The sequence below is a fragment of the Fringilla coelebs genome, assembly GCF_963513975.1.
Source record: "Fringilla coelebs genome assembly, chromosome: 6".
Taxonomy (NCBI): domain Eukaryota; kingdom Metazoa; phylum Chordata; class Aves; order Passeriformes; family Fringillidae; genus Fringilla; species Fringilla coelebs.
The window spans coordinates 39,009,193-39,024,061 of NC_140034.1; the positions used below are offsets into that span (position 1 = coordinate 39,009,193).

General features: G+C 43.0%; 1 protein-coding gene across 1 annotated transcript in view; it reads right to left on the reverse strand.

Annotated features, from left to right (window-relative positions):
- AMBRA1 (autophagy and beclin 1 regulator 1) overlaps positions 1-14,869 on the reverse strand; it is a 127,274-nt gene that overhangs the window by 103,735 nt on the left and 8,670 nt on the right. Inside the window, exons 2-7 of the mRNA XM_084207267.1 lie at positions 12,910-13,165; positions 12,597-12,655; positions 11,677-11,860; positions 10,838-11,010; positions 9,989-10,055; positions 7,960-9,419 (exon numbers count right to left, since the gene is read on the reverse strand). Of these exons, the coding sequence (XP_084063393.1) occupies positions 7,960-9,419; positions 9,989-10,055; positions 10,838-11,010; positions 11,677-11,860; positions 12,597-12,655; positions 12,910-13,044 (2,078 nt within the window). The 5' untranslated portion in view covers positions 13,045-13,165. The remainder of the gene's footprint in view (positions 1-7,959; positions 9,420-9,988; positions 10,056-10,837; positions 11,011-11,676; positions 11,861-12,596; positions 12,656-12,909; positions 13,166-14,869) is intronic.

Here is a 14,869-nt window from a genome sequence, read left to right on the forward strand (position 1 = left end):
AACCCCAAAACCCCACCCAGTTCTAGATGTCAATAGAACAAAAATAAAATAGCCAGTTTGGAAGCACATACCTCTTCCATTCTCACTAAAATATCACTTCAATTCAAATTCAGTAAGCTTCCTTGCTGCCACACTGCAGTAGGTGAAACTCCAGAACAGTTCCCACAGAAAAGACACTTGTAGGGAAAGATGTTTTTATTACCTGGAGATTGCAGAGGAACAAACTTTACCCATTTCTTTTATAGGTGAACTTCTCATTGCTGTGCCTGGACTAAGAAGAGGGGTGGAATAAGGACAGTGGTTCAAATGGGAAAATACCGTGAAGGTATTTGAGAAGGAGTTATTCCTATACTTGACTAGTTTGCCTTGTCAAGCTTCTACAAGAGGAACATGGGGAAATTAATTTCTTTTAGTCTGCTACAGTCATTGCTGCATATTTAAATTCAGGCCAAGAAAAAGAAACAGCAGCTTATGCCTTTCTGCAAGTTTGGCGAAGGCTGCAGGTACATGTCCAGCTTTCCAAAGCACTGGGGGAAACTCAGCAGCAGGGAGTGACCTCCATCAGTTTCTGCAAGAAGGGAAAGCACAAGGCATCATCCTTCTTGCTCACCAACTCTCAGTGAAGAAGAATAGGGCTCTAGCAACATTACATTATTCTTAAATCAGGAAACTAGCAAAGGCAGGGGAAGGAATATTTGTGCAAGAAATTTCACTTTCACTTGCTTTTCCACATAACTAGCAACATACTAGAGCTCAAACTTTTAGAGCTTAACTAAAACAATCTTTCCTGCCCACACAGAGACAGTAGGCTTGGTCTAGGGAAAAACCCACAAAGCTGGAAGGGTGACTGTAATTACCTCAGAGCTCACATAGGCATTAACTGACCATTTAGATACCATGGCAGCTTCTCCTATATCTCAGACTATGTTTACAGTCTCATGATACAAATTAGTTTTATTTTCCAGTTTTCCTAAAGGCCAAACAAACAATACTCACCAAGTTTGTCCACAGCCTGCACATCTCACACATAAACAGTGCTAATTATAATATTTGAATGCTCAAGTCACCTGGTCACCTTCAGACTATCATTTCACTTTATGCTCACAACAGACAGCAAATTAGGTTTTGTTCATTCTAACATGTCCTGGCTAACGTTTACAGAAATCATTCCCATATCACACAGTTCTGGCTTTCTCTCCTCAAGCACATCTTCCCAAGCACAAACCCAAACCGCTTCTCTCTGCTGGCAAATCCATTTATAACTTCTGTTTACCCCAATACTCTTGCTAACTGCTAAGATATTACTTATCTCTATCACCACCATTTTCAAGAATAGTAACAAAACATCTTTGGAATTATTTCTTACCAAGCCCATCATAAACTCTTCCAAAACTATCAGAGTGCACATGGAGCCTACAAGGCTTGTCAGAAAAATTCTTCTTTCCACAGCACCCGTAAGGTCTACACACCATAACTTTAACAAAACACTGAGCTCAAACTACAAATGGCAGGACACAAGGCTAGCAAGGCTTCCACAAATAATGGGTCTGTACAAAAAGAGTCAAGAAAATTATGTTGGGTAGGTTTACTTAGATTTAGCAGAGGCCATGCTCCCACAGATATGCAGTCTGAGCCAGTCTCTTCTCCACAGCTCAGGTGTGCCCTTCTCCTCCCTTTCTCTGTGAACTCAACACCACTGCCACAATATATATTAAAGACTTGAATTAAAGACTTGAATAAGCAAGCCACAACTGCTGTAAGCTATTAGGAAAAAAATAGCAACTACAAGGATTTTGAGAAGTAAGGAATGGAACAAAAGGCAGAATACACTAGGTATGTGTTCTGCCTTCACCATAAGAGACATTTGTAGCTTTACATAAGGTAATTCCCTCCTGTTTTAGTTCCTCTCCCCCAAAAAGTAAAGTGAGTAGCACTACCCTCCTCTCTGATTTTGATGGTAAATGTCAGTCACAGAACTGTGCCTTCCCAGGCAATTCTGTATCCATGGCAGGGGACAAGGAAGTGTTCTGGTTGTTTCGTTTCTAAAGCAAGGATGTGAGTGACATATACCCTTTCATTCAGTGCTTTGCACAGTGAGAAAGCTACCAGAACTCAGTACATGCAGAGATCCGATCAGCCCTGGTCATTTACACGAAAAACCAGAGCTGCACATAAGAAGCTCAGGCTCCGCCAGCCAGCATGAACTCAGGAACAAAAGCTGCAAAAAAGCTGCAAAAGTGACTGTACTCTTTTCCATGTCATATACAGCACTGATCACTGTTGGGCAGGAATGGGGTTGCTCCTACCCTGTCAATCTACCTTAACCATAGACTGGTCCCAATTCGATCACAAGTCAGCACTGTATCTACAACTTAGAGCAGGAAGAGGCATCCCCTCAAGGCATTGAGCAAACCATACCCATTTGCACTAGGGAAAAAACCAAACCAACACACAAAATTCCCAAACATATTCTTTGCCTTATAGAAAAGCTCCAAAATTCAGGTAATAGCACAAGGCATACTTGAAGAAGAGAATAAACAGAGCCCTGGGGAAAAAGTGACTGCCCAGACTCCAACCAACATCTGCCAAGCAATCCTCCAGAAAACAAGCTCCATATTACAAAAGTCCTCCGAGGGGGTGAACAGCCATTAAAATGAAAACAAAACCTTTGAGAAGGGAGACTACAAAGATAGGCTTGGTAGGCAGTAAGCAAAAAGTCCGGACGAATTCTACAAGGTTGCAGAGGTCTTTTAGAGCTCTAAGTCATGAGCATTTACATATCAGAAAGACAAAATACCTGCCTCACCTTAGATCCACATCCATCTCTTTCAAACCCTTACAAAAGCCAAAAGAATAAACTCCTCCCTTGCTTGCATTCTGTAACAGAGCCATTTCCTTTCTGGATCCCTGCATTTACGCCTTTCTCCAAACACTGAAGAACATACAATTGTATGGTAACTACAGAGATAAGCCGTTTGGGAGTGGGGAGGGTCCCCATGCTACCCTTCAAACATGAACTCGGAAAGTTTCAGGTTAGGAAAGGAGACTGAAAGGCGCAGAAGCAACACTACCCCCTTGTGGCAGCAAAGCAATATGGAAATAAGGTCAGAGAAATTCAAAAGGGAACAGAGTAGGTGTTTTTCTTCATAGTTGCTGTAAGGAGAGCTGTATGTGGCCAGAAGGTCATCAACACTGAAGAGAAACGAGATAAGCTGGAGTCACTGTACTACATGTGACCGGGTTCACATCACATAGCAAGAACAAGGCAGGAGGGACCAGAGTCCTCAAACAAGACCTGACAAAATGAAAGACACAGATCTGTCCCTGGACCCTGGTACATGGTTCCAAGGAAGATGGTTTCACATGTCACTTGTGCACAGTGCATCCAACAGACTAAAATACAGCAAAGCCTTTGGTAAGCTGTGCCAACTTCAACAGGTCAAATATTTGCACAGCACAGGGGCATCTGCCTTTCATACAGTCACAAACAAAATAAAGGAGTTTATACAAGGGTCCCCAGACAAGAATTTCCCCACTTCACACATGCTCACTCCTTTCTGCCTGTATGCATGACAAAAGCGTCACTCAGGATGTTCAAAAGACTTTTCAGATTTTCAGGTAACTTCAATAATGTATCTTGTCTGTCAAACTAAATAGGTGAGGCCAGGTGAAAACATTATGCATTCATAAAATGCAGGCAGAGAGTTACTCATACTACAGCCTACAGAATTTGACCTCTGGAATGAGTGCAGTGGAGTGGTTAGAGAAGTTTAACATAATTGCCAGACAAAGCTTCTTCATGGAAGAATAAGGATAATAAGCATTTCCTTGTGAAACATAGTTTCATGCAAACCTGCCTGACAACAGAAGAGAACACACCTGTCATTTGCAGTAATGTACGCAAATCTCTACACAAAATAGGTAAACCATATAAAAATTGTCCCCCTCATGTATTACAAACAGATAAATCTATAGAGGACAATTTTCCTCTTCCTTCTTTTCCGCATCTATAGGAAACGTTTCACTGAATAAGGTTTTAAATATGTTAGCAGGGACACACATCACTACTTGCTCCTTACATCCAGAACTCAGTAACAGAAATTAGTTTATAACCTAATTATTTTCCTTTTTTTAATCCTAAAAAACCCACATTAATTCTGTAGATGTCACTTGTGTCATACTAAAATAGCCAAAGAGAAAATCTGAATCAGTTTTATTAGCCAGCATTGTCCCATACCTAGCATTAACTGCTGAACTGATACATATTTCAGCAGAGATCACTGCTAGATTCTGTGTTTCACTGTCTTAAGAAAGTGGCACCAGCTCCTCTCAAACAAGCAGCTGACTAGAATAATCCTCTTTCATTCCCCGTTCAACTTTTCATTATCAACCTGAATTGACCCACAAAGCAACAATGGCTTTAAATACTTAGAGGATCATTTCCCTCACTGAGATTACTGTACTAATACAAGACCTCCTCAACCCATTTTTAAATTAACAGGTAGTTATAAAAAAATTAAACTAGCTATCATCTGTTGCTCAGTTATCCTTCCTTCATCCACATCTTTCCAACAGCTTCTATGACCAATTTTATGCACCACATTTCACATGGCAACTTCAGAGATATCTGGGATTCTTTTTACTTCGATGTTAAAAGTGAGGGAAAGACATCCACAGGGGAAAGCTCCCTACATTTGAATTAATGAGATCAGAGAACCTCAGAGAAGCTGAAGCTCAGTCTCACAAACTTGTGCTTAACACAGACCATAAACTTTCCCCAAATTCATGCCTCACCAGCACAACTTCAAGAAGTACACAGCACAATGCCACACTGCTTTCAGGCCAGGCTGAATGTGATGGGATTCCTTGTATTGCTGAGGCTCCCAGTGACATGCTTCTCCTAACAGAGGTGCAAGAGCTGTTAGTGAGGAATAGTGCCATTACATGCTTATTAATGGCTTTGTGATTAGTCCAAGATAATTAGCCTAGGACCATCAGAAAGAGCAGAATTCTCTCCTTACCTAGCTGACATAGTTGCATCAACAGAATTCAAAGAACAGCCTTCACTAAACTACCCTATTAACTTAATTGACCCTCAATAGCAATGTTTCCCAGAAAGCTACTTCTCAACTAGGAAGGTCATGTCAGGGAAGGAACCCTGCCCATGGACAGGGAATGAGAACATACACCGTTTCCAGACACAATTTTTATCTCACATTTTTCAGCTGACCTTAGAATATAGAGCTCAATTGCCCAATGAGGACATCTAATGGAGAGACAAAGAAGAACAGAATTATAAAACAGGTTATGAGCACATCTTGGATCCCAACACTAAGAATTAACCAGAGGCTGATAGGCACAAAATTGCATTGATTGGAAGTGTATATGCAGTTACCACTTGTACCCGTAGGTTTGAAGGCTTATCCTCCCCCTTCTATTTTGTCAGCACTTTCAGCATTACATAGCTTCTATATCAGGATGCTCAGACCCCATCTTTGCATGCTTCTGTAGCTCCAAAGGTTAATAGACATTTTGGACTCTGCTGTGCAGAAGTGGTTCCGGCACTTCCCCCCGTGAAAGCATGCCCTAGGTCTGGGAGACATGAAGGCTTGGTACGAGACACTCACTCTATGCAAAATTTAGGTAATTTTGGGTGCTTGCTGACTTGTTAATAGATTCACAGTATATTCTGAGTTGGAAGGGAACCACAAGGATGATCAAGCCCAACTCTTAAGTAAACAGCCTGTATGGGGATTGAACCCACAACCTTGGTGCAATTAGCACCATGCTCTAACCCAACTGAGCTAATCTCACCTCCCATTTCTATAAAGAAAAATATAAACAGCTAATTTGAGAATGGCAGAAAATTACACCTGCAGGATAGAGCTATCCTGCATGCAGGGTTCCTTTTTAGGGAAAAGATTTCATAAAGCCACAAGCACACCCGATGTGTTTAACAAGAAAGGAAATGAAGTTCTACTTCAAGGAAATTGCCACAAGCATTTAATACCAGACTGCCCACTGCTTCCAGCTTCTTGCTTCAGAACTCTACAGATAACTTAAACTTCGGTTAGAAGGAAAGCAGAAACCCCTGCTGTGCCTGTTCTTTAGAAAGGCCTGATAACAGAAGCAGGAGACTGGGAAAAAGAGAGTCCGTAGGAGATTCTCAACAACTTCTGCCAAAAGGTTTCACTAAAGGTTTCATCTTATAGGAATTCCTCTGGAATTAAGCTCATACATCAAACTACCCACTCCAAATCAGAAGGCTCAGCAAAAAGTACCTGCTTGCTCAGCTGATCAGGTAGGCAAGTAACCCTTCATAAATGCTACAGCCACTGGAGTGGACAGCAGCAATCACCATGGATGACAGGCAAAGCGACCCAGACATTTAGTCATAGGACTCTCTTTCCTTAGACTCCTGCAGGCTGGGGTGGATCAATTATATGCCTCAGGACATTTTAAAATTACAGTTACCACAGAAAAGATCGTATCTACATATCCCACTACATCTCATCGTCCAAGTATGTGCCAACTGTCCGATTCATAAGAAGGTTATTTGCCCGGTTATTTCTGACACTACAGTGACTCATCCCAGAAAACGAGACACAGTGGAGATGACATAAGTATGTACCACTATTTCAAAAGAAAGATAACGCAAGACTTACTCAAGTGCCATTTTAAAGCTAAATTTGTCAGCTCCTTCTTACTATTATGCCCTTTAATAGGGGACAAGAGGATACCTGACTTAAATTAACAGTAGCTAAGTTCAGGTCCAAAAAGTAGCTCCCATGTAATCAAACTGAGACTCTCACTATGGCAGGCTATTAAAAGAAACCAACAAAACTGGGGCAAGGATTTAGAAACTGGTGAATAATTTTATGACCACCACCACTTATTTGCTATGCAACTACAACAACAAGAAAGGCAGTCACTGTTCCAGCCTCAGTATAATCAGCTTATCTGCAGGACAGAGGAAAGAATTCCATTTCCTCAGGCACTGCTGTGTACAAAGCCTTCTTAGTTACATCTGCATCCAACCTGGAAATTTTGCTTTTCTACAGCTCAAAGCATCTGTTTCAGAGAAACAGAAAGACTGAACCTTTCCTGTGATGAGAGCACAAACCACTTGACAGAGAAGATGTGAAACTGAAACCCAGAGTGGAAACCCCATTCAAAGTAGCAATGTCGCTGTACCATCCACACAATCCAGTGAAGACACTCTGACACAAAGGACAGGTCTTTCCTGACACAAGTTCAATTTAGCTTATTCAGTTTCTTGTATCATATCTGAAGCAGAAAAAAAATATCCTTCCAAAAAAAAAGAATCACCTTCTTACAGAAGAAGACAGCAAAGCCTAAAATTTTCAGTGATCAGCATGTCCCCAACCAGCTCAGGTCAACCGGAGCCACTTTCAAAACTAAACTCTCTTATCAGCAGCAAATCAATTCCCAAACCACTGACTGCAGAGCTTTGACTTTTTTCCCCCCTCTGGGCAACTCTAAGGAAATTATTATTAACCCTTTTAACTTAACAACTTACTCATGCCCAGTTTTCCATGCCAACCCCAGGCAGATTCTCCATGCATAGAATGTGATGACAGGGTGTGTGATAGGGAGCACAAAGGACAGCATTGACATATCCTGAGTTTCCATGCTTCTGCAGGGTCTCAGAAACACCAGGAGCACAGTTCACCCCAAAGATCTGCTAACAGAGCCCATCCTTTTGCCTGTCTGTACTACCATTGAAAGGTCCAGTCTCTGCCCTTACAATCTTCAGAACCCATCTGCAGCATGACAACAGCAGCTATAAACACATGAACACCAAAATCTCTACTTTCACCTACATGAATAGCACAGGGCCATATGAGAAAAGGTTTTTAAATCTGAAAATGTTAAAAAACCTCAGACTAGATGGGAAAGGTTTAAGAAAAAATAGAGGAGGAAGGGCAGGTATCTTACCTCCTGAGTGAATCCTCCTCTGAGCTTTCCTCAGGCATTTCCTGGTTTAAGGCCTCCTGTGATACATTCCCAGGTCTGCTTGAAGCCGACTGGCTGTAAACTCTTTCCCAGTGCCCCGTCTCCTGGTTAAAGACCACTCCCACGGTCCTCTCCTCCTGCGGGGTGGAAGAGCTGCCCAGCTGCAGTCTGCTAGAGGCAGGAGCTCTGCCCTCGGTTCTCTCTGCAGGCTGCACCTGGCTGGTATTTGGAGGCACACCCTCAAATGTGCTTTGGACCTGCCCTGCTGTGTAGCTAGGCGTGCTTCTTTCCCAGCGCAGCGTGTCATTGTTAAAGGTCAGCAGGTTATGACAAGCACGACAGCGGTTCAGGTGACCCCGGGACAAATTGGAATTGTTTTCACTGCTTTGTGGAGTCTGCTGATGGGAGGGACCGGGTCGATCAGGCTCAATGTTGTTGTTGAGCATTTCTTGAGCCTGTTGCGACTGGCTGGGCTCCCCACCAATCCCCTGATCTAACTCCTGAAGCCGGTCATATTCCAGGAAGAATCGCCTCAAATCACACTGGAGCTCATTACGAATGCTGGCCGGATTGCTCGTGCCAGCACTACCACCACTGTTCACCTCAGCCCCTGGGGCCAGAAAGCCCCTCCCTTCTGTTGCAGAGGTATAGACTGAAGCCTGGGAACCTCCCTCCTGCTGTCTGAGCACGGACAGCAAGCTCACGGAGGAGGCACTGGTCCTAGGGGGAGGCATGGCTTCCAGCTCAGACCGAGAGCTCATGTTCAGCACTGTCCTGGACCAGTCAGACCCACCCAAGCCTGAAGCCATCTCTCTTGCAGACTGTTGGTACCGGGACTGGTGGCCTGCCAAGGACCCGCTGAGGGACCGCCGTGTGGGGCCCAGGCTAAGGTTGCGCAGGGTGTTGCCAGCAGTGCTGCTCTGAACTGTGCTGAAAGCAGAGGGCCTGTTAAGTATCCCCTGCTCCTCCTGCGCTACGGATGCCTGCTCTGGGGGTTGATAAGGCTCTGTCTGCACAGAGGAGAAGGAAGTGCCAGTGGCCCCAGAAGACGTGGAGGGTGCGTTTTCCTGGTGTGGGAAGAGAGAAGAAGGAAGTCTTGCACTAGAGCATCGGCTGCAAAGGCACAACATCCCCAGGTGCTGGCAGCACTCTGCTGTGGGATAGCTGACTCGCTCCCGGAGCCTGTTATAGACAGATGCCCTTGTGTTCTCACTGGCTGGAGGCGGAGGTGGTGGTGGTGGAGGCGGTGGAGGGGATGGGGTAGCAGAGTCTTGAACACTGTTTTGCTCTCCCACCTGTATGCCAGAGGAGCGGGAGGACAACATATGCAGGAAGTTGTGGAGGAGGGGTGTGCGCCTCACAGGCTGAGATGGAAGGATAGCACGCTGACGATAATGCGGCATCTCTGTGCTGTCCACGGAGATTTCCACTTCCTCATCGCTCTGCAGAAGGAAACAGGCAAAGTTCAGTCACCTTAAGGCAAAATCCTATACTCCCAAATAAACATCAGAAAGTCAGCTACCAGCCCAGACAGATGAAAGGATGTGATAAATCCCTTCCTAAAGGCCTTGACTTGGAGGAAACTAGTTGAGATGATTGCTAAGTTCATTTTATGAATCTAGACAACCTCTTTCTACAGCCCAGGGAGCTTTCACAATACACGGTTCATACCAACAGAAGCATCAGCATTTGAGGGTCAGAAGCAGAGGGGAGAATTGTTAGCTTCAAATCCAAAAGAACATCACAGCTGAAAGAACTGAAATAACAGGACCACTGAGACCTCTTCCCACCATTACTCAGACAGAGAGGGCAAAACAAACACATTTTGGAAAGCATTTTATTAGCCATGCACATAAGAACATGTTACGCTGTTATTGTATCACCAATCAAGGTGATAAGAAGACTTCAGGTTTTCAGAAAAACACAAGTCTGCTTAGAAACAGACTAGGGCTAAAGTACATAGAGCATCTTTTACCTAGCCAGTCAATACAAGTCCTGACATTCCCCTTACCTGCTGGTTAGAAGGATTAACTATCGCTGTCAGCAAGTAGTGTCCCAAGGGATCAAACCGTACCAGCCTAAAACAAAAGCAGTGCCAGAATATCAATCATCAGTTCACATTCCACACTGACACAGGAAACTGAACACAGCAGGGAAGAAAACCCTACATGACATGTTTGCAATGAGAATATTACTACATTTTCACCATATTTTTATGAAGGACATCAAAGAGTTTATGCATTAAGAAGAACAAAATGTACCTATCCAGTTGAAGACTGAAGTTATTTTATAGTCCACAGCAACACTGCACCAAAGTTAAAAGGTGGATGTAAGTACTGCTCTATCAATTGAAATAGCTAGAAAATTTAAAGGAATACACGTTTCTATTGCAAAATGGAATTGGTACAAAGGGAGAGATTAAACGTGCCTTGATGCCACATCTTTGTCTTATTTTAAATTGCTCAAAAGCAGGCATTAGGTATACAGCAATCCAGTTTCCTCTACAAGTGTGCCAAAGTAATAGCTCAGCATTTTGTTCCAGCAGTTCATGGGTTTTCTCATCCTTATGGCTGACTAGTTTAATTTCTAAGTTTACAAAACAACATGAAGTAGATTCTGGACATTTAATGGACACATGCCATATTACAAATATGAACAACCAAGCTGACCTATGACTTTCAATTGCTTCTCTTTCTGCCCACAGAACTAGTCTTCTACCAGCTGAGTGAACGAGCTGCAAGCAATGCTTCACAGCCTGGGTGCACGGGGTGCAGCATCCCAGAGGAACCTCACACACACTTTCTAAACCTGACCATTTTTCACACACGAATGTTCTTTTCACCCAGACGCAGGAGCTCACCTGACCCGCTCCATTTCACTGGCTGTTTTCACCACTGCAAAAGGCTCCCGACGACTCCAGTCCCAGAAATGTATCTCATTGGCAGTGGCAATCAGCAAGAGCTGAGCCGTAGGATGAAAAGCAAGTGATGCAATGGCATTGTTGCTATCTGTGAACCAGCTCTCACTTCCACCCTAGAGCAAGGAGTCAAGAATCACAAGCAGTTTATCACAAAGTTTGCTATCATTAGGTTTCCATGTACTTGCCATGCCTCCCAGCCCACCTAAAGCATTGCAAGCAAGGTGTTGCCTTGGCAACAACAGCTGTTCCTATACAAGGCCATGTGCCAGGTCTAAAATGTAACGCTACTTCCAACAATGACCACAGATGTATTTTTGTAGATAAGTGTGTCTCAAGCAGCCTGTAAAAATGCTTCATTTAAAAAAAAAAAACGACAAGCCCATGTGTTTTGTCTCTGTGCCATTTACCAAACTAGGTAGAGCAGCAGCTTCTCTAATGAACAGTTCAGATATGCTCAGTGGAACAACAAACAGGATGTCTCTCACAAAGGCTAAACAGGCACCTTGAACAATGTTCTCCAGAATTACCTGTACCACTGCAATCAATAAAACAGGTGCTGCTAAGAAGCATGACCTATCTGGCAGGACTGAATGAAGGATCTGTCACCTCCTCTCTAGAGAGAAGAGGATGGCTATGGTCTGTTCTATGCTTTTACACACAGGTCCCAGAAAAGCTTCCAAACAGCTCTCTTACCAGGTAACATCTGGAAAACAAACTCAGCCAAAAAAAGTCACCACCCACCAAATATCAAAGGAACATATGTTTCAGGAAAGACTTACATGTAAATCCCAAATTCTGACCTCCCCATCCAGGCATCCTGAAGCAATGAGGCCTGGGATGGTGGGATGGAAGGTGACACACCAGGGAGTGCGGCGATGTCCAACCAAGGAATGAACACACTTGCCCGTTTTCACCTCTGTGATGTAGATGTTGTGGTTCACGTGTGTGGAAGCCATTAGGGTCCTGGGAATGCAGAAGGTATGACAAACATCAGCATGAGAAGAATACAGCAAAATTAGATCATGGTTAGCTTCATCTCAACAGGGTCTGTTTACACTTAACCCAGCAGCTCTCCCACACAGAGCTCAAAAGGTAAGAGGCTACTGTTGCACCAATGTCACAAAGCTTTCTGTAGCCGATTTTAGGGTCCATGCAAACACAAGCTCATCTGAATCTGCAAGCACAAACCTGACCTTGAACGTCAGAGTGAACATGCAGCTCAGAAGGCACTCCTGACTGACAGTCTGGGGCAAATAAATATTCCCAACTCTCCACATTGTCTCAACCCCTGTCAAATCAAGTGATACTATGAGAAATCCCACCTCCATTTCTGCTTCCAATACACACATCATCCTGCTCTGTTCTTTATTCCTAGATATCCCAGTGAATGTGCCACATTATTTGGGCATGTTGTATTAAAACATCCTTTACTCCCTTTAGTTTCTTATGAAATCCCATGGTGTCTGCACAGATCCTTTTTCCTTAGAACTTTCTATCACTTGGGTACCTCAGAAATTAAACACCAACTACGCTTGAAGCTGTGAGATTAGGAAGGTGCACACATTCCATCCATGCGTGTCAGGAACCAGAAGTTTCATTCGGCTGTTCAGGACTGGACAACTCAATGGGCACAAGCCTCCGTCACTTTTGTTAAGTGTAGGAGACTGCTGAAACAGGGAACGAACTAGGAGTTAATTACCTGTCTGGACTAAACGCCAGCAAGAAGGTGGAGCGTGGACTGTCTGGTAACTCAACTTTCTGAAAAAGCCAACAAAGCAGGAAGTGTTGCAAGAGTCATATGATCATACTTTAACTGTAAGCCACACAGACAACAAGGGGAACCCGCTGCAGGAACATATCTAGTATCACATCACTGCAGGAACTGAACAGAGCCAGAGAGCATATCAAGTGTAGCACATCAAAGGTATAATCACAAGACAATTTATTTCAAATCCCTGCCACCCTTCCCCCATTCCAAGATCAAGCTATGCAGCTCTCTCCCACAACCTTACCTTGCCCTCCCATTTCATCCATCGAGTTTTATCCTCCACCAGCTCCTGCAGAAGTCGCTGAGCACCCAAGGCTTGGGTGCCCCGTTCCCTACCCCACAGGATGCGGACAGCATTCTTCTCTGGGACAACCTTCATGGCTCTCAGTTGTCAACACCACGCCTACTACTGAGAGGAGATACCAGCAGGTTCCAGATGACAACCACCACCAAGCTACAAATAAGCTATCCACATTTCAGTTGTTTATCTTCATGAAAACCTAAAAAGATAAGAGACTGATAAGGAAGGCAGCTTTTACCTTGATTACCCAGATGAAGTAAAAGCTTTAAATCACAAAAATACTAGATTTGAGAGACAAATCTTTCTTCTTACACAGTCTTTGCTACCTGCTTCCATTATCAAGGCCCCACTTTGACATTTCTGCAGCCAAAGATTACTTTAAAAGCATCCAGCTCTTCTCTTGTACATGTGCCCTAGGCACACTACACATATGGAGAATTAAAAATTTGCCTTCAAATTCTTTTCCTTCCCTTCCTCTCTTGCTGTATATAATAAAGGAAAAAAGATTTATGAAGATACAGTCTTAACACCTTGCAGATTTAGGTCCTATCTGGGAAGGGTGTCTGAAACCCAGAGAAACAACATTACCAAATTGACAATAAGACAGAGCAATCTCCCAGGAACCACTCAAATTTCAGTAACAGGTCAAACTATAAATGTCAGACAATTGATGTCATACAATGGAGTCTGCCACAAAAAGCTCTCCAGAAAAGTTTCTTAGAACAGATAAACCAAGAAACTCTGCTGCAATGCTGCTACCTTCTGATCCCAGCAGAGTGTGCATACTGCTCTGCCACCTCTTGATAACATGAAGATCTAAAGACAAACCCTGTTCATGTTACACTGAACAAAACCATCAATATTCAATAGAGAAGGAAATAGCCATTTTAAAAAACAAACAAAAAAAAAAACCACATAAAGAAAAAAAAAGGTTAATGTACACAAGAGACAAATTGTTAAAAGACAGAACTCAGAATGGTCAATAGCAATATTTTCTTTTCTCCCACTCTCCCTAAAAAAACTCTCCTGAACAGATAATTTAAAACAGCTGCAGCTTATAGAGAGAAGTTGTCTAAAGAGATAAGCCAGGGAAATGAGTTCCAAAAAAGCATACCAGTTTTTATTTGTGGAAGTAAAATAAAGAGTACTGAAGCAATTAACAAGAAAAGGCATCCATCTTCCTAGGAAAGAAATTCTCCACAGGGAGTTTTGAGCTAACTGGAAATTCCCTGATGCTTAATGTGAACAGCACGGGGATCATGTATTTTAGAGAAGCTGAACTCCATGGTACACAATAAGCCTTCTTTTGAGAATCTGTGAAAGTTAGCCAAACATTAGGTGGGAATTATTCTACAAAATCAAAACCTTACTGGAAAGCAACACAAAAACGAAAAATATCATACTGCATGAGAGTTCTTAAAAATAACTGTAGAGATTAAAAAAGCCCATATCCAAACAAGCTAGAAGGATAACTAGAATAGATACATCCAAAAGCGCAATATAATACAGGAATCCCTAAACTAAAAATCTTCTTTAGTTAAATGCTGATAAATCCTGATCCGGATTCTGCAAACAGCCCCAGGCACCCACGTTCAGAAGTGACAAGATTCAGACGGTAAGCAGAATGGAGGAGAAGGACAGCTCAGAACAATACAGGCAACAAAAAGTCTACTTCACAGGAGGAAACTGTACATCTAGTTTAACTCTTAATCTAGTAAAATTAAAAAAACAATAGCTGAATATTCTATATGGGTGTATTCAAGGAATTTGGACTACAGCAACCCAAGAATAAACATATAAACCAATGGAAGACTGGTCCTGCAGCTGGAATAAGCTTGAAGTTCAAAAAGATTTAAACTTTGGAACAGCCTTTCGATAGCTGTGAAGGGCAAACCACATAAAT